Below are 20,349 nucleotides of genomic sequence, written 5' to 3'. Positions count from 1 at the left end.
CAGCAGGGACAATTTTCCCCTGCCACATCTGGTGGGGGTGGGGGAGTAAGGAGCGTGGAAAGCCTGGTGGGCACAATTTTCCCCGATGCATCTGGCCGGGCGGGGGAGAGGAAGGAGCACAGGAATCCTGGCAGGCACAATTTTCCCCTGCTGCCTCTGGAGGGGGCGGGGAAGTGAGGAGCCCCGGAAGCCTGGCGGGCACAATTTTCCCCTGCTGCATCTACAGAGCCATTTAAAGGTGTAGTGCCCCCTTTTTTTTTGCTTTACAACTTTGGTCTCCCCCTTTTTTTCTCTCAACAGAATTTTTCCTGCTTTTTTTTGTTTTGTTTTGGGGGGGGGGGGGGATGTTTGGTATTTTTTGTTAAACCATCTGGTAACCCTATCAGCTATTAGAAATTACACTTTGTTTTCAAGCTCTCTCCTGAGGGAGAATGAAAGAGCATGGGGTACCCCGCAGGAAGAAATTCCCAAGTGAGTTTTCCTGGGTTCAGAAAAGGGGTTTTGCATGTGGGTGGTGGCAACATGTCACCCAAGGTCAGGGAACCTGTGATCTTAGGGAGATTTTAAGCAGAAGCCTATAGAAGCAAGGTATTTTTAAAGTCTCTTGTTGGCCCCTACCTTCTGCATCTGAAGTGCTAGAGTGGAGAACAGTCTTCACAGCATTACATGTGCACCCGTGGTTAGTGCAGTGGGCTAGGAATCAAGAGGTGTGGGTTTCATTACCTCTAACATGGGGTGTGACCAACTTTTGTTATTTTATTGAGAGCCTTACATTTGGTGTTTTTTCTTGATGTACCAGGTCCTGGAGTCATAATATAATATGAGAATGTCAGCTTTCTTTTTAAATTATTTTTTTAGCCCTCACTGTTCTAGAGAAAAGCTTGAAAACCTGTCCTGAGTGTGTCCTAAAGGTTTGTAAACTAGGAAGCAAGAATTACAAATATATTTTTTAAAACTCTCATTTTAAAAACCAGCCTCAGAATTTTCAAATGCTTGGGATTAGGAATATTACATTTACTTTGTGATCTTGAATAAATGTCTCCTTAACAATCTGTAAAATAGAGGTAACTCTTAACTACTATCTCCCAGGAGTGTTGAAAAGACTCAGACCTGGTTTACACTAGAAAAGATTTGCTGGTACTGCTATACTGGCAAACCCTCCTAGTGCAGACATATTTTATACACATAATTTATGTGTTTAAATTAGGAGAGTAAGAACAAATAATTATACAAACAATTTTTCTTGAGAAGAAAATAAAAGCCACATAATAGTTTGTGCTTCAGTGATATAACTTTCAGTGCACGTTGGCATTCTGGTGCATTGGAAAAGACTTTGCAAGGGTTAGCAGGACACAAAGAAAAGGAAGCAGATCCATGTTAGAGAAAAGAAACTGCTCCCCCAGTAAAAAAGTTTGGCCAGGCCGCTCTTGCAATAGTGGGCTGCAGTACTCCTTGAGAGAAACCGGCCGCACCCTTCCTGCATACCATTGCCTTTAGAAAAAGGGAAGGTGTGAAAAGGGGAAAATAGCCTCAGACTCTCCCACCCGCCACCTTGGCGAGAGAACTGCGGGGCTTACCTGGTCGCATGAAACCTGCACAGTTTCGGCCCTACCCCTGGGACACAGACCCCCCCCACTTGGTGACCATTGGGCCATATATGGTAATATGCAAGCGCAGGAAAGCGATGTGCAGATTTGGGGATAAATACCCATCGCACAGTTCGCTCTAGGAGGTCTTCGCAACACACGTACCACCGTGCGTGTGCCTTCTCGTATACTTCAAAGCGCTGCCGGCCTGATCAACCGACCAGCCACCTCCCCTGACTCTCGGGTGTAACCAAGGCCTTTGCAACCGAACCGATATCTGTGAAATGTTCCGTGTGCTGTGTAAGTTGGTATGTATGATTTGATTTTTTCTTGTTGTATAAGCTTAGTGTTGTAGTTGTTTTTGGGTAGTACATAGAGTTTGTAGTTATCACTGTTATTTAATTAGTGTAGCTGGATATTTTAAGATTAGAGACTATTTCCCTTGCCGTTCCCATCCTTATATCTCTGACATGTTTAACTAGAAATCATAGAATATAATAAATACTGTAAATTCATTATTAACACGGTCTATTAAAAATCTTAGAATAAATACTATAAATTCACCACTGTCATAAATAAATATTTTTTATTTGATAAAACTGTCCACCTGGTTCTGTCCCTTGGGTATTTATCATCGGACCTGTGATTCTCGCGACAATCCACATTGTAATTTATGCACCGTACCTATTGTGAGTTTGAGATATTCAGTTTTATGAATTTCCTGATTTTATAAAGTCCTCAATCTCCCATTAGTTTGTCAGACAGGGGATCTACTAGTAAGCTTTTGCCTATAAAACTGTATCTAGACTAGGGCTTTGGGGTCGTTTCATTGTTTTTAATTCTTTGCCTAACCACTGCTATTGGACAAAAGTTTCTAGAGTAGCCCTGGCCATGGTTTATTATTCTCCCCATCTTCCAGGAAGGCTGGTAAGAATGGCCCTGTTGAGTCAGGCCAGTGATCTCTTCAGCCCACTGTGTTGTCTTCCAACTGTGTCTGGTGCCAGATGCTTCAGAAGGAATAACAGAATAGGGCAATTTTGTGGAGTGATCCATTCCCTGCGCCGTCCCTGGTTCTTACAGTCTGTGGATCACAGACTTGCCTGGCCCCGAGGAAGGTGTGTGTGGGGGGAGAGCGGGGGTGTTCTGTTTTCAGAAGGGACGGGGCCTTGGGTAGAAGGGGTGGGCTGGGGCTAACCAGCCCTCAGACCTGCCTGGAGTGCGCCACACCAACCCCTCTCAGGAAGTCCTCAGTGCTACTGGGAGGGCGCCATGTGGCTCTGGTGGCAATTGAAAGAGCCCTCGACTCCAGCCACACCGTGGCGGCCCGGAGCCCCCTTTTGAATCGCTGGGTCCTGGGACAGTGTCCCTTTGGCCCGCCTGTCGGCAGCCCTGCTCACCATAAGAGAGTTAGGGAGAGCCAGAGGCCCCTGAGCATCTTGGCCAGTAGCCACTGGTGGCCCCGCCCTCTCCTCCCTGGCCTTTGGCGTCCAGGGCGACTGTCCGCCTGCCCATCGTTCCCAGCAAGGGGGCCCCGGGCTGAGGGGCGCGGGCAGCGTGTCACGGTCTTGCGTTTGCTTCCGAGCAGCGGCCTCCCGAGTTCCTCCGGGCCGCCTGGCTCTCGGCTCTGCTCTCGCCCCCTGGAGCCGCCTCTGCCAGCGCTCCCAGCCCGGGACCAAGGGGAATCCCGGGCGGAACGGGAAGCAGCCGCAGCGCAGCCGCCTGGGTGCGCGTAGCGGGCCGGCCGGCAGGGCAGAGCGCTGGACCCGCGGCCGAGCGCGCTGCAGCACCATGACCTCGGCCGTAGAGAGCCACGAGCTGAACGGGCTGACCCGCGGCGGCGGCGAACCAGCGCCTGTCGATGCGGTGAGGGGCAGCGCTGGGCCGGGCCGGGGCTGCGGCCTGCCCGCTGTGGGAGCCTGGGGCTGTAGCGGGGCGGGCTGGCGCGGGCAAGATGCTGGAAGCGCGGCAAGATGCTTGGCGCTGCCAAGCCGGAGGGCAGGAGCCCTGCCGTTCACCCAGCCGCGGGCAGGGGGGCTGAGCGAGCCCCGGCCGCCGCTGCCCCTTGGGGCTTCAGGCTGAGCGAGCAAACCCATCACCTGCGTGCAGTGCGAAAGGGGGAGAGGGGAAGCAACCCCGGCCTGCCAAAAGCGGCCTTGGCATGGAAGGGCACGTTGGGGATTGGGTGCACTTTTGGAACAACATTTTAGATCCACAAGATTTAAGATCCGCACCTCCCCCATGCTCCCTGTGCTTCTGTCAGTCCCATTCTGGAATGGCTACTGTAACTTTGAATTTAGCTCACCAAAGCACAGTGCAGGGGCCTGCAAAACTTCCTTTTGTATTTCTTCTTTGCTGTTAATGTATCCAGAAGCAGGATCACACATGTGATTTCCTTTCATATATATGAAATAAATTACTGACAAACAAGCTGCTTTCTGTTAGAACATATACTGCATGGCGAGTATCAGACTTCCAGGTTTGCCTGTGGAAGGCTAGTAGAGAATTGTTCTTCCTGGCTCTGTATACTGTAGCTGCTACAGTCCCTTGTGCACTGCTATTCTAGCACATTTGTTTATCCCTTGACATTGTCATTAAATTAGAATATAAGCTTTTGGGGACTTACATTCTAAGATCTGTCTACACATTTGTACAGTACTGGGGCCACTAGGGCTACAAACAGAACGTAGCCTTTAGGTATTAAAAATACCTTAAAGTATTACAAATAGTAAATGATGTAGTTCTGTTAAGTTCAAGGGGAGTTTTTAGGAAATGTGTGTGCTATTGCTTGGTATCAATTCCAACCAGTGACTGTTCACCACAGAGTTGCTCAATACGATGTACATAGGGAGGATGATGTTTGATTTCTACTACATTATTTAAGGAATATAGGAATTCCAGTAGCTAGAGGTATTTGAGTAAAGACAGTTGATCTGAACCAAAGCCAAAGCTCAAATATTTAATGGATATTGGGCTTACTACTAGTGTCAGTTGTTCATATCCCTTTTGTAAATCAGATTCTGACCCCATCTGGAAAGCCTTGAATCTCGTATATACTATAGTTGACCAGAATTTTTTTAATCTGTTCCTTAAAAGAGTGTGGAATTGGCAGAACTTTTTTCAATTCGAGTTTTTCTGTCTTTCTTGCTTGAGTGCACAGCTTTTAAAACATCCCCTATTTTCTAATTTTCTTACAGTCAGACTTGTATAAGGTATTTTTGAAGCCACTGCTCCGGCCATCCAGAGCTGTGGAGAGCCTGGGTGTGTTGCAGCCAGGGGCTGCTCCCGCCCATCTCCCTTTAATGATTTTTACATCCCTAGGTTAAGCTAACCTGGAAAATACCACTCCTATGCCTGAATAAGAGTCTTCATATAGAACAACATAGCACTATAACCGTAGCTGCATAATTGGTAAAACTTTCCCATGTAGTCCAGGCACAGGCACACATCTGTGTTAGATTTCAGTTCCCACCCCGATGAGCCCTCTGTGTGATGTCACATAAGCATTGCTGGCTTTCCCTCTAAAGCAGATTGTCAAATACTGGGAAAACTCTGCAGTTAAAAAAAAGAAGAAAAGGGTTGACTTTGGCATTATTCATGTCTGCCCTCAATCAAGCTTGACATACTTGAGTCAGAATGGAGAACTGAACATTTCTTATTAGAACTGCCAATTGCTCATCCATCTCATTTTAACCAAAAGGAGTAGCTTTGATTAGGTCATGTTAACTCAAGGTGGGGATATTTTTTCCTTTCAGTTTCTGTTGTTGGAATCTTTCTATATACTTTAATGCAGTGGTCCCTAACCTTTTGGGGCTGCCGGGTGCCTGGGGGTGGGGCCGCACATGCACCGGGGCCCGGGGTGCAAAAATGGCTCGGGCCGGCCCTGGTCACTAGGCGGGCACACATAAATGACCCAGCAGGCGCCATGGTGCCCGCAGGCACCACGTTGGGGACCACTGCTTTAGTGCGTTTGCTACTCTTGCCTTATATTCTGCCATCTGTAGTTACTATACCATTTGTAGCAAACCTTCCCCAAAGAAACTGAGATGCAGTCAATTAAGATATCACAGGAAAAATAAACAGCTATAGATTAGCTGCCAACAATATTTCAAACCAAATAATTCTATAAAGTAATATTGTAGAGGTATTTACAAACTTTAACCCTCCCATTAGACTTGAAATAGGCAAGTGTCAATTTTATTTTGGTATGTGGGGGAGGAGGGAAAATGAGGTGGAAGTGAAGGGTCAGATTTTCTGAAAGAGCTCAGATCCCTTGTCTACACAGTGAAGAAAAACTCACGGCTTGCCCATGTCAGCAAACTCAGACTTGCTCGGGCGGTTGGGCTGTTCATTGTTGTGTAGACTTCTGGACCCACATTGCAACCAAGGTGCTAAGACCCACCCCACCCTAAGCAACCCAAAGCTTAGACTCCAGCCTGAACCTGGAAGTCTATACAGCAATGAAATAGCCCCAGTCTGAGTCAGCTGACACAGGTCAGCCATGTGCTTTTCTTTGCTGTGTAGACATATCTTTATATACTTAAAAATGGGGAAGCACTCAACACCCAGCAGATTCCACTGTGATATCTTTGACCAGATTTTAAGAAGAGCTCAGCATGGTGGATAACTGGGAGCAAAGTGCTTCTGAAAAAATGAAGGCACAACATTATTGAAAATCTGTCCCCTGTTAATTTGCCCAAGGCCTCAAAGATTCTATATGAGAGAGAGAGATCTTAAGAACCAGAAATTCCTAGCTTCTACTGTTAGACTGCTAGAGGTCGGCAATCTTTTCAAACCAAAGAGACAAACTACATCAAAATTCAGAACAATTGGTCAACAAAGAGCTGTATAAGAATGCCCATTTGCATGACTGAAAATATACAACTTAACATTGTTGATAATTGAATAGTAGTATAAACAAAACGTTGTATTCACAGACTTTATTTAATAGGACTTCTGCCGCTGCATCTTTTCGCACATTTCTTTGAAGTTTACATCATAACTGGTCAAATCCAGCTTCATATAGGCATTCAGGCTGTCTTCTGTCAATCTTTGGCTGGCGCTGGGAATGTGGGGGTGCAGGAGTCTAGGTTGGGGTACATGAGGGGCTCAGGGCAGGGGGATCAGACGTATGATGCACTCAGGGCAGAGTGTTGGGTGTGGAGGTGCAGGAGTGTTATGGCGGGGGGCTGGGTATGTGGGGGTGCAGGAGTCTGGGTTGAGGAATATGAGGGACTCAGGGCAGGGGGTTAGGGTATGTGGAACGTGCATGAGGCAGAGCATGGTGCTGGAGGTGAGAAGTAGAGTATGTGGGGGTGCTCTGGGCTGGATTTAATTACCTGACCAGAGCTGGGATCCTGCATCCAGGCCTGGGATTGTGAGTTTGAGTCCAATTCCTGCTCTTGGGCTGTTGCAGCAAATGCAAGTCTGCTGTGGTGGGCTGTGGGGGTTGCCCCAAGAGCATGACAAACTGCTGTAGTCAGATAGGGGCTGGAGCTGGGATGCTGCAGCCAGATAGAGGCATCTGCTGCTGCCAGCCCCTCTCACTATCCCAGCTTGGAGCATGCAAAAGTCCTGTACAGCAGGCCCTCAACCAGTCTTAAACAAGCAGAGTGCCCCAGCCAGCTTTGCTACAGCTCAGGCAGTTCTTACCTGGATGCACTGCCTTATTTTCACCTGTGGTTAAAGGTGAAATAGACAAAAAAAAGACCATGAGTAATTGTGTGTTTTTTAAATTTTGAACTAATGTTTCATTGTAATTTAAAAACTTGTGTGTATTTTGGGAATGACAAAAGAGCCATATGTGGTTCTGTACTGAGCCATAGGTTGCTGACCCCAGGATTAGATTGTCATGTCTTTACTCACACTGAGTAGTTCCTTTTTCACTTTTAGTAGCGCCTATTCTTCATTATTCTGATTAAACTCATTGATGTTGCCTGTGAAATTTCTGATACATCGTAAGAGGGTTTGTCATGCAACTGCTGCTAGGAATCGCTAGTGAAGACAGGAAATAGAAAAATAGGAAAGCTGTCTCAAAATTTTTCTTATAGCTGGTTTGCTATCTCACTGTATCAATACAGGTTGAACCTCTCTAGTGGGATACCCTTGAGACCTGATGGGTGCCAAACCAGAGAATTTGCGGAACCATGGGAGGTCAATACTGTCTCGCGGCATTACTAACACTTCCATTGCTTACTGGGCTCTTAGAAGACATTTAGCAGTAAATTAGAGCTAATCAACAGCACAGAACACTGAGTGCCGGGACTAGTGGCTGTAAAAAAATGTTATGGGACTGCAGGAAACTTGGTCACACCCATGATAAGTGGACATCCAGCTAACTAAAAATAATGCTGGACCACAGATGTTTCCGGACTGGAGAATGCCAAACAAGGGGGTTTCAACCAGTATACACAATAGGACTTTCACAATTACCCTTTTTCAATCTAGGCTGTGCTGTTGGTTGAATAAACTACCAAAGAAAGGAAAAGTAAACCCAAAAGTTGTACAGCAAAGCAAATAAGTATTTGCTACATTATAGCCATTCATACATTTATAGTTTTTTTACTTGCTAGAAACATATGCAAAGCAGGCAGTATATTTTTATTATTAGCATCCATAAATAAACATTAATAAAGGACATTGAAGTGGCCTGGAAGTATAAAACTATAATGAACAAATGTTAAAACATGTGGGAACTTGACATAATTGTTCTGTTCTTCACTAGAATGAAATATGTCCTGAAGCATTACATATTTCAAATGGAAACTTCATCTCATCCAGGGACAAGTAATAATTATTTATAGCAATTGGAACATGTCAACAGAATTTTACAAACACAACATGACAAACAGTCAGCTTACAATGAAATTCTGACAAATGCTGTAACACTGGAGAGCAGCAATGGAAGGCAAAAGCCAACAGTTTAAACATGCTCTCAGGGTAAAAATCATTTTAAAAATAAGTTCTCATTAGCTTAAATTATTAAACCTGCTTTTATTATTAAAGTTGGCTTTTTCATCATTTTTGTTGGTTTACTTTTTGCACAGTTGGTCACTTTGGGTATTAAAATTGTTCCAAATGGTGATTTGAGAAAAGAAAGGTGACTTGGTGTATGGGAGAGATTAAGCTGTTCTAAATACAGGGAACAGAAGGAAGGGAGCAGAGTCGAAAGCAGGATGATGAGCCAAGGAAATATTTAAACCTGGAACCTCTGGGCAAGAGAGTCTGCCCAGACTCTCAGGCTATGTCTAGACAGCGGGGCTATTTCGGGATACCACAAGGGTTAAGGGATTGTCGGAATAGCACTCTATTTCGAAATTACCTCGAAATAAGCTACGCAATTTGTGCTATGCAAATTGCGTAGCTTATTTCAAGGTAAGGTTGCTGTATAAACACACCCTCAGTTCCCAGACTTAGATATCTATCTTGGTGGTCAGGCAAGTTTGTGATAACTACTAATTTAGGGCCCAATCCTAGTGTATACCCCAAACTCATTAATTTTACAATATTAAAATATCCATGTGTAGTGGGGCAGAGTGGCCGCCCACTGACCTCGAGGGGGAGGAGCCCCCTTGGAGTCTTGGTGGGCAGCACCTAGCCCTAGCAACCCACCTGACTGGCAGTAAGGAGGCGGGGCCAGGGATATAAAAGGCCTGCCAGTCAAGACCCAGTGACCAGAGAAGCCAGAAGCCTCCCCCATGCATGCAAGTGAGGAGCTGGATCCTGGAGAAGCCGAGGACTGTCCTGGGCCGCTGGGCCCATTACTGAATGACTGCCTTGAGGGTCTGCTTACCTGGCTAGAGGTTTCAGAACGATGGTGCCCCAAGAACCTGCACTGGATCCAGGTATAGCCCTAGGGGGAGAAAGGAGAGAGCCCAGGAGTAGTCGACCTCCTTTTGGCAGAGCTAGAACCAGGTCAGCGTGTTGCGGTACGGATCCCCACTGACCCAGCAGACTGCTCTGCTGCTTCTAGAGCCCTGGGCTGGGACGCAGTAGAGTAGGTGGGCCTGTGTCCCCCTGCCACTCCACTCTTGGGTGTCAGTCTCCCCCATCAGCACCTGCCGGACTCCCACCTGAGCAAGGGGATGCGGCTGGGGGTAGTTGTGAAAGGGACTTAAACTATTTGTTTGTTTGCCTGCTGCCTCGCCCTGAACCAGGGACGGACCTGAGGATTGTTTGGGGGCTTATTGTTGCCCTGCCCTGAATGAGGGCCAGTGTGCAAAGACTTCTATTACAGACTGAATGTGGGGGTGTGGATTACCTTAGGGCTGGCAGCCACGGTTGATTCCTCACAAGAATTGAGTAGAGTGTAGTGGGGAAGAATGGCCGCTCACTGACCCCCCAGAGAGATGATCCCCTCCATAAGCCCCACAGCACTACACCATGGAACAAAGATGCACAAGTCAATGATACTTATTGGCAAGGAAATAGTTACACTGAGGACTGTTAAAAAAATAAATGGACCAGAACAATGAAGATTTGAATCTGGAGAGAATCTGATAATGCTCCACACAAACCAAAGCCCATTTGAGAACATGTGATGTGCCATATGATTTCATGAATTAGACCCCTAGTTTTCTGCATTTATTATCTGGATAAAGTTTCATTCTCAGTTGCACTCCTACTTGTCTGCAAGCCACAGCAGGGCTCTGTGAAAACCTGCCACATTAGTCATCTTGTCTTCCAGAAGGCTATTCCTGATTTCTATGAGCTTTGTAGTTAGAACTCTCATGGGAGATTATAAAGTGTCATTAATAATCATATTGGCTCCGAATATTCATTTTCTTCTATAGAATTTGTATTATGCAGAGAAAATATTAGTTTGTGTTAAAGGAGACCCCTCTGCTGTTTCACTGCATATAGTGGTAATTACACTGCTTCTGGGCCTAATCTTGTTCTGAGAATTCATTGACAAGACTCCCAGGTAGGGCCAGATTAAGACATGCTGAGGCCCTAAAATATGTAGCATTACCAAAAAATGTGTATTATTCTAACAGACAGGACAATGAAAATAGAAATAATATATAATAATATATGTGGAATAGGCAAGGATTAGGGATATCAAATATTGATTATTTGGCTAATCAAATAGTTGATGCAATATGCATCAACTATTCGATTAGTTGATAGGGCACTTTTGCCTTTGAAATGTAGCAACACCCCCCAGGGCTCACACAGTCCCACGTTGGTCCCGTGCTCCCCGCAGCATTTCAAAGCAGTAGCGCGCATGGAGCCCGGGATCATTGGGAGAGTCCCCAGCTGACCCCGGGCTCCATGTGGCACTGCCACTTTGAAACGCCATGGGGAGCCCAGCGTCAGGCTCCCTATGGTGTTTCAAAGCAGCAGCTTTGAAGCGCCACCGCCTTTCCCCCTCTCTTGCTGCCTCTTTCTGATAGAGGCAGCAAGGGGGGGGGGAGGGAGGGAAATGATTAGTCGACTAGACATTCACATCCCTAGCAAGGATGCAACTAAAAACTAGATTTTTTTTGTATTTAGAGGCCCCTCATAATCTGAGGCCCTAAGATATGTTTTACTTAGCTTGTGCATAAATCCAGCTCTGCTATTGATTTAAAATAGAGCAGGATCAGTCCTTCCCTTCCCTTTGAATTAAGTTTAGCTTTCAGCTAAATGCAGTCAGGGCTTGTATTTCTGTGGATTTGCTCTACCTTACTATGGATTTGAATTTAGTTCACTGTCTTTTGTTAGAGACAATACTATATAGTAATATATAGTAATTCTTAGGATCAAGTCCTATGCAAGTATTTTCATAGGGAAATACATTAACGTCCAGGGACTCTGTTCTTGTCTAATCTGGCAATGATGGCAGATGCTTTCCTGAATCTGGGCCTATTTAAACATATTCTTATGTACCGCCCTCTGTGTGGTCCTGAATAAGGATGGAGGTACATTCAGACTTATGCATTTTCCTGAAACAAAATCTTAATGCAGAAATGAAAGGAAAACGTGATGTGGGAAGAAAAAAATCTCGTGTGAATGCTTTTTGTCTTGATTAAATAGGTTGTATTTGTTTTCCCTTTAAAACACTTTACCACCTTACTTGCCTTGTCTTCTTGATTGCTTTCTAGGGAATTCTGTATCATCTTTTTTATCTGAATATTCTATTAATCCTTTCTCATTCTCTTTGTTTAATAATGTTGCAATAATAATAATGCTCTTGATCAGAAGTGGGCAAATACTGGCCTGTGGGCTGGATCTGGTCTGTCAGGATTAACTATATTTACCTGTATGGCCACAGGTACCAGTGATCGCAGTGCCTGTAGGCCATGAATCACCATTCCCAGTCAATGGGAGCTGCTGGAAACTGTTTCCTGGTCCACACCACTTCCCCTGCTCCCATTGGCAGGAAGCGGCGATCTGCGGCCAACAGGAGCTTTGATCGTCAGTGCCCACGGCTCTGCAGGTAACTACAGTGGGCTAACCCTGGCGAATAGCTGCTGTGTTATTAACCACCCCTGCTCTTGATTTTAGACATGAAAAAAATCTCCCTTTATAGATGGTCCCTGCTTTGTAGTAATTATCTAATGAACCACAGCCAAGCCATCTCAAGATGTGATCTCACCAGCTCTCACAAGCGAAGCATTGTTGAGCTGGATTAGCACTTGAATGCCAGACCTCTAGGCAAAATGGAGACACTGGAGGAAGGAGTGCTGATATTCAGTTCTGTGTGTGGTAGTCAGTATTTAACTAGTGCTTGAGTGTGGTTGTTGGGAGGGTTTATCTTTGAGGAGATAGAAGAGCAAGAAGGACCTAACCATCTCTTGCATAGCTGCCACCATTCCGAAGATTTTCCTAGGAGTAATACTGAAAAGCAGCCAGGAATCTGGGGCCTTCTCAGGTATTTCTGATTGCTAAGTGACAGCATAGTTACCCATCATATTTCTGATTTGTGAATGACAGAGAGGTGGGGAAGTTGCAATTATATCAGACAATTATATCATCAGCTTAATGGTGTAGTTACAAGAATAACATTTCCACATAGACCCTGGGAAACGAATAATTAGGTTTCTGTTAAAAAATTCCAGAAGTTGTTCCCCTTCCTCTACTGGTATTTTGTGCTTTGCAGGCAATGGGTAGTTTTGAGAAGTCGCCGGGGCTTTTGCATGCTTTCATTTTTGGAAGCCTAACTTGAAACATGGGGCTTGCTATTCAGAAGCCCTGAGCACTCACAGTACCAGTTGAAACCCACAGGTGCTACAGGTGCTCAACAATTCTGAATCAGAGTCAAAGCATCTCCGATTGGATGCCTTGTTCCCAAATTTGTATTGTGTGCACACAAATCACAAGATTGCCGTACATACAGAGAACCTGGAAATGGAAAGTTTAGTATAATAGCTCTGACCTGTGGTTTTCCAGTGGAATCAGTTATAGATGGAGTGAAAGTTTTAGAGCTTGATCTCGCAATCCCTGATTCATCTATGTGGGAATGTCATTCATGTTAACAGCCCTATTGGCTAGGGATGTTAGATATAGTGTAATGGAATAGACGTGTAACCACACAAAATATTATCGGTTACATGACAATTCGATAATCCCCAGGGGGCAACTAAAAAACAGCTCCCCTTGCAGACCAGCTGCCAGCCGCCCAGTGTGGCAGCCTCTTCTGCTCTCCCCCGCCCCACTGCTGCTTCTGATAGAGGTAGCAGCGAGGGTAGAGAGAGGCGGCACTGAGGAAGAGGTGCTGGGGGGAACCAGCTTTTAAGCCGGCTCCTCCCAGCACTGTAGGAGGCAGGAGGCAGGAGGCAGGGGCAGACAGGTCTGTGGAGCCGATATGCGCGGGGAGCTGGTTTGAAAGTTGGCTTTCCATACATATCGGCTCCAGCCTGTCAGAGGCAGCAGCGTTTGGGGGGGCGGGGCATAAGGATCTGGTGTTCATGGGGAGCCTCCCGGGCACTGGCTCCCCCCGCTGGATCTGATACAGAGGCAGCGGGGGGGACAGCAGGGAGACCAGGGGGGAGATTAACCAACAATCCTAGGCTTATCCGTTAATTGTATAGTTGACTACATGTTGACACCCCTACTATTGATTTCAGTGTGCACAAGCATTTGCAAGACCTGACTCATAACTTTTAAGTTTCAGGTTTCTTTTGATTTAGGGCATGTTATAAAACAAATAGAATTTAATTCTGTCCTTTTACAAGGCTTGTGTATGATGGGAGAAATGTAAGAGACTAACCAGAACAATGTAAACCAGAAGCAAAAGGGCATGCTTTGACATTTTCAGTGCATGAAGTCAAGTGCATTTTTTTCATACATGCAGTGGCACAAAGAAGTTACAGAAGTACATTTTAACATAATTATGGAGATTAATGAAATAAATGAGCGCTCAATGCTGCTGGTTTTTGCACTCTAATTTCCAGCATGGAGAGGTGTCCACACCAAAAACCACCATGTGAATTGGTACAGGTTGTAGCTTCCTTAACCAGGACTCCCTGGTTCGGCAACGTCTGTGGTTCAGCAGGACCACAGATGTTCCTGAACCACAGAACCCAGCTATAGGGGAGTATGGCCGTGGGGCAGGAGTGAGTATGGGAGGAGAGGGGTGGATGACTCAGCCAGGAGACTTGTGATGGGTGGGGGGGGGGGGGGCACAACAGTATGGAGACCTGGCCCCAGCAGCTGGGTAGTAGCAGGAGGCCAGCAGCAGCTATGGAGCTATAGACCTGGCAGCAGCCAGGAAGCCCAAGTCCTGGCAGCAGTGGGGCCAGCGGGAGCTGGTGAGCTCTGGCCCAGGGAGCAATGGCTGGCCAGGGAGCAGCGGGATAGGCTGGAGCCCTTGCTGGGGATGGGGGCGGGGCAGTGGTTTAGCATGGGCAAGGAGGGGAGGGACCTCCCTTGGTCCAGCAAATCCCCTCCCAGTCCTGAGGGTGCTGGACCAGGTAGCTCCAACCTATAGCTATACTTTTACCTCTCCTAACTGTGTAATTGGTACCTTTTGGAGATTCTCAGGAGACCAAAGTTTGAATAGAGAGTCTCTCTCTTGTAGGCCATTCCTCTTTGTCAGACTTTAGGCATGTAAGGGCATGTATATGTCTAGACTATACCTCTCTGTCGACAGAGAGATGTAGATTATTCACATCGAAATTGCTAATGAAACAGGGATTTAAATATCTCGTGCCTCATTAGCATAAACATGGCTGCCGCTTTTTTTCAAAACCGAGGTTTTTTTTAAAAAAAAATGGCAGTCTAGACGTGGATCTGTCGAAAATAAAGCCTTTTTCGACAGATCCCGTAAATCTCATTTTTGAGGAATACAGGATCTGTCGAAAAAGGCTTTATTTTCGACAGATCCGCGTCTAGACTGCCGTTTTTTAAAAAAAAACTCGGTTTCGAAAAAAGCAGCAGCAGTGTTTATGCTAATGAGGCATGGGATATTTAAATCCCTGCTCATTGGCAATTTTGATGTGCCTAATCTAATCTCTCTGTCAACAGTGAGGTGTAGTCTACACACACCCAAAGTGTGATAGCATTGTTTAGAGCAGGGGTTTTCAAACTTTTTTTTCTCATGAGTCAGTTGAAGAAAATTGTTGATGCCACGACCCAACATAATTTGACTAGAGTGTGGGCTCTGGGGATGAGAGCTTTGGGGTGTAGGAGGGGGCTGCAGCTTTGGGGGAGGGTTGTCAGGGCTGGGGCAGGAGGGACTTACCTTGAGCGGCTCCCAGTCAGTGGTGCAGCAGGGATTCTAAGGAATGCTTCTTGTCTCTCCTGACACCGCCGACCAGTCTGCGTGCCACAGAAGCAGCCAGCGGGAATGCAGAGTTAGTACTGAGGGCAGGGGCAGTGTGCAGGGGCAGTGCGCTCTCCCTCTTCCCCAACACCTCCCCCCCACCTCCTGTGCGCGTGAACTGAGCCTGCTGTGAAGTCTGAGGTGCAGGGCAGGCAGGTAGCCAGCCTTAGTAGTTAGGGATGTAAAAGAGTAGTCCATTAGTGACTACCTGATAAGCCTAGGCTTATTGAGTAGTCGAGTTGAGTACTTGCATTCCCCTCCCCTTGCTGCCTCTTTATCAGAGGCAGCAAGGGTCGGGGAAGCAAGAGTTGGTGCTGTGGGGAGCTGGCTTAAAAGTCAGTTCCCCCCAGCACCGTCTCCACAGTGCAGCTTGCCCTACCTTGCTTTGTCCCACCGCTCAGAGGCAGCTGTGCCAGGGGGGGCAGGGGCAGGGAAGGCTGCTCCAGCAGCAGCCTCTGTCCATGTCCCGCCCCAGCTGCTGCCCCCTGTCCTTGGGGGAGTCCCAGCTTTCCACTGGGACCCCCTCACGGACAGGGGCTGCTGGACCTGCCGTGAGCCGTGATTGAGCACGCCTGACTCAGTCCCAGCTCATGCTGGGTCCAGGATCTACCCCCACTGCGGCTCTGCAGTTTAAATGTAATAGGAGCTGGGCTGCCAGCGTCCCCGGCTCTTACTACATTTAAACTGCAGAGCCGCAGTGGGGGTAGCTCCTTCTGAGCACCTTCTCTTATCGACTAATTGTGTAGTCGATACAAATTGTATGAACTACACAATTACACAGTTGTATGGACTACACAGTTACCCACCTCTTAACATCCTATTACCAATCTCACTGGTCACCTGATCCCCTGCAGTAATGAGACCCGGTGCCTTACATTCCAGTACTGGGTTGCGACCCATAGTTTGAAAACCACTGATTTAGTGAATGAACGGGGAACTTAGGTCTTCAGGGTTGTCCTAGGTAACTTTCACCTCTGAGTCAACACACAGCAAATAAAAGCTAGAGCCTAGCTGTAAGGCACACTAGACCTGTATGTTTAGCAAACTGCTTTAATATTTGTTTTCAAACTTTACCTGAAATGGATATTGTCCCTGAATTGTAAATAAAAGCCAGAGAACAGTTGTTGAGTAATTGGGTGTAAGAAATAAGTATCTTTTTACAAAGGAAATCCCCATGAACTGGAAGGCGCAGAGTCATAATTGTCTGTAAAAACAAGTAGTTGCAAAATTATTATCTTCTACCCATACAGTTGCCAGTAAAATATTACTAAAATAAGTCATCCGGCGGGGGAAGTAAACATTGGCTTAACCCTTTTAATTTTTCAGAAAAGATTTAGAGAAGGAAAACAATGCAACTGTTCTGTATTGTCTGAATTAGTTGGCTCCCCACAGACGGGATTAAATGCTGCAGGTGCAGGTAGCCGTCCCACAAACCTTGAAGAGGGGCTGCAAGATGCTGGCCAGGTGGGAAAGTTCTGTTAATGAAAACCTAAGAGCTATTCAGCCAACCACTCTCCCTGTTCTGAGAGGCACCGAGACTGGAGCTGGGAAAGCTTTTCACAGCTCTCCTTTTCGGAGCAAGCTGAAGAACACACTGGACAGACAGGCACGGTCTGTGCCCAGAACGAGGGTGACCAGATGTCCCAATTTTATATGGACAAACCTGGAATTCAGGACTTTTCTTATATGGGCACCTATTGCCACCCACCATCTGTCCCAATTTTTCACACTTACTATCTAGTCACCCTACCCAAGTACTCAGAGCTCAGATGCCAGCTCTGCTGTGGCAGACCCAGGTGCATGCTGGTTAGTATCATGGAAGTGAATGCACTAAGATCTTGTTCAGATGAGGCCTTCTTTGAATCCATTCTCAGACAGCTGTAATTTTTCCCTGCACCCCCCAAAATAGTAACTTGTGGTAATCAGGGTAATCAGTTAACCTGTTAAACGTCATGTTAAACCAGTTAACTGTGATCCCGCAGTGGGGGGCTGCTCCAGCCTGGCCAAGCCCATCGCATTGCAATGCAGGGGATGGGCTGCTCCAGGCCGACTGGGCTGAAGTGCCCCGTGGCATTGGCTCAGCCAGACTGGAGTGTTCCCACCTGCGGTGCAGTTGGCCTGGCCCAGCAGGTGCACCCCCCACCGGTTAATCAGTTACCCTGGTAAGCATGTCAGTAAGGAGCATGCTCACTGGTTAATCAGTTAACCCTTTACATCTCTAGTCTGTACTAGATAATTCTGGTGGTAGAGGTCTAGTACAGGATTGCATCACACCTCTCTGACCAAAGTCGCAAAATGGTGCAGAAACATGCCTTCACTATTGCTGGTTTAGTGGCTTGGACCAGAAGTCACCGTCCTCATCAGGAGCCAGTACTGGCTCAGTGCAGTGCGCAGTAAACCAAGACCACATCCACATTAGGCAGATCACCTGCTGTAGCTCCACAAGTGGTAGGAACAGTGCTAGCACTAGTGTAGTGCTGAGAGCTGCTTACATTTTTTATTGCATTTGGCAGGAATGCAATTCTCTGGTGCATGCAAGACTATTAAGGTGCAGCACTGATGGAGAGGTGGACAAACAGCTTTATCCCAACCGCATTTATGTAGCGAGCCCCAGGAAACAAGGATAGGGAATATATTTCTTCATGGAATTGTCCTCTCTCTGCACTGGATCTACACCTTGCAATGTTACAGCACCGCCACAGCAAGCACTGGCTGGCATCTTACACCCACATAGCTGCAAGCACTTTGGAGCATTATTGCAAGGCCAGTTCAGGCTTTAACACAGGACTTGCATTAGGAATTTGAAGGACTAGTCGACAGGCTAGTCAAATAGTGGCTTACCCCTTTCCCCCCCTTGCTGTCTCTATCAGAGGCAGCAAGGGGAGGGAAGAAAACGAGGTACTTCAAAGCGGCAGCACCACGTGCAGCCTGGGGCCAGCTGGGGTGTCCCCAGGCTGCTCACAGCCTTTCAGAGAGGCAGCTGCGTGGAGCCCAGGTGTCCCCAGCTGATCCCAGGCTCCGTGCAGCGCTGCTGCTTTGAAACGCTGTGAGGAGCCTGGTGTCAGCCTGCATGCGGCTTTTCAAAGCTACTGCGTTGCATGGAGCTCAGAGTCAGCGAGGGAGTCCCCAGCTGACCCCAGGCTCCATGCAGTGCTTTCGCCTTTGAAGTGTAGCAACAGCCACTTCCTTAAGGCTGTTGCTACACTTCAAAGGCGAAGGCACCCTATCGACTAATTGAACATTGATGCAAAATTCATCAACTATTCAATCAATCAGTCGATATTTAGCATCCCTAACATGCATCTGCATCTAACTTTGCTTCAGGCTTAAATCTTCTAAAACTAAGAAGCTGCAGCACAAAGATAATTTCTGGTACCTGCCAACTACTTGTTCTCTTAACCACAATATGAAATCGTTTCCTGCTCTCCCTCCCCCCGGCATTGTATTTAAACATATGTAGATATTGCTGCGTAACTTTTTTTTCCTTATTCTAATTCCCGTAGACCTCAAAGCCTCTGCAGTAGCACTGGCTAAATCAGTGTTTTCAGCAGTTGCTTTAACCCAGTGGTCCCCAATACGGTACTTGCGGGCGCCCGTCGGGGCATTTATGTGCGCCTGCCTAGTGACCAGGGCTGGCCCGAGCCATTCTTGCTCCCCGGGCATGCGGCGCATGCGTGGCCCCGCCCCCGGGCGCCCGGCGCATGCACAGCCCCACCCCCGGATGCCCGGTAGCCCCAAAAGTTTGGGGACCACTGCTTTAACCTGGTCTTTCAGCAGGTCTTCAGTGCTGACATACTTATGAATGCACTGTTCCCTTCTCTTGCCAGATGGCAAGTACCACTGCCTAGTTAGAGAGTGGAACACAGTTGTTCCTGGAACTTTTTTGGTTACATTTCCTCTCCCTCCTCTCCCCCCAAATAAAAAGTAATCAGCACCACTATCAGCTAACTGGTGTTTGGAAATACTATGCAGGCAGTAGAGGGCAGCCATTTTCAGTGGCAAATTTATTAATATGTTAGAACAGCTGAATCTGAGTTTCTGAGGTGTGTTAGTGTCACCATGTAAAATGTTGATAGTAAACTTAAAAAATGGGACATTAATTCAGTGGAGTGGGTGCTGGAATATTAAGTGTGGGTATTCTCTCTGTGCCTGGCTAGAAGTCTTACTTTCCCTGCAGTTTAAAGTTGTATGCTATTTTATGGATGGATGCTAGCTATGTCCATTAGTAATTGTTGAAAAGGAGCTGAAACCCAAACTATTGTACCTACACGCTCTATGACCCACAAAAGTCCAAAGCACAGTGCTAACAGAGGCTCTTGGCAGTAGCTCAGAGCAGAAGGTCAGTGAGTACTATTGACCATAATCCTTACATTGGGTTGGAATCCAGTGGCCATTACAATAGACGGTTTAATGAATAAGGGTATTAACCCTCCATGTCTCCTCCTTCCCCTTCCATTTTTTTAAATACAAAGGACTAAATTACCTACAGGTTGAACCTTTCTAGTCTGGCATCTCTTGTTTGGCAATATCTGTGGTCCGGTATGATTTTTAGTTGGCTGGATGTCCACTTATCATGGGTGTGGCCAAGTTTTCCATGGTCCCATAAAGTTTGTTTACAGCCACCAGTCCTGGCTCTCAGGATTCTGTGCTGTTATTTAGCTCTAACACCTAAATGTCTTCCAAGAACCCAGTAAGCAGTGGAAGTGTTGGTAATGCTGCTAGACAATATTGACCTCCCGTGTTTCGGCAAATTCTGTAATTCAGTACTGGTCAGGTCCCGAGTGTGCTGGACTAGAGAGGTTCAACCTGTACTCAGCTAATATGGTATGACTCTATTTATGAGTTACTCCAGTGCAATCAACAGCCAGCGCACTATTCCACTGGATCTGCACAACCAAGAAGGCCTTACTGAATGGCAAGATGTTAAAAATGTAGCAGTGCTTTCCCTGGTACAAGGAAAAGGCCAAGTTTCACCCTGACATATGAGCACTCCATGGCCTCCGCAGATGGAAATCAAAG

The 20,349-nt window shown here is 46.7% G+C and overlaps 1 protein-coding gene across 1 annotated transcript in view; it reads left to right on the top strand.

The window, feature by feature from the left end:
• Nucleotides 1-3,061: 3,061 nt before the first annotated feature.
• The window catches only part of NINJ1 (ninjurin 1), a 35,478-nt gene continuing 18,190 nt past the window's right edge, over nt 3,062-20,349 (top strand). Inside the window, exon 1 of the mRNA XM_075938935.1 lies at nt 3,062-3,449. Coding sequence (XP_075795050.1) covers nt 3,375-3,449 — 75 coding nt within the window. The 5' untranslated portion in view covers nt 3,062-3,374. The remainder of the gene's footprint in view (nt 3,450-20,349) is intronic.

This window comes from Pelodiscus sinensis, chromosome 11, assembly GCF_049634645.1.
Source record: "Pelodiscus sinensis isolate JC-2024 chromosome 11, ASM4963464v1, whole genome shotgun sequence".
NCBI lineage: Eukaryota > Metazoa > Chordata > Testudines > Trionychidae > Pelodiscus > Pelodiscus sinensis.
The sequence above is the reverse complement of the archived record's forward strand: the minus strand, read 5'-3'. Positions and strand labels throughout refer to the sequence as shown.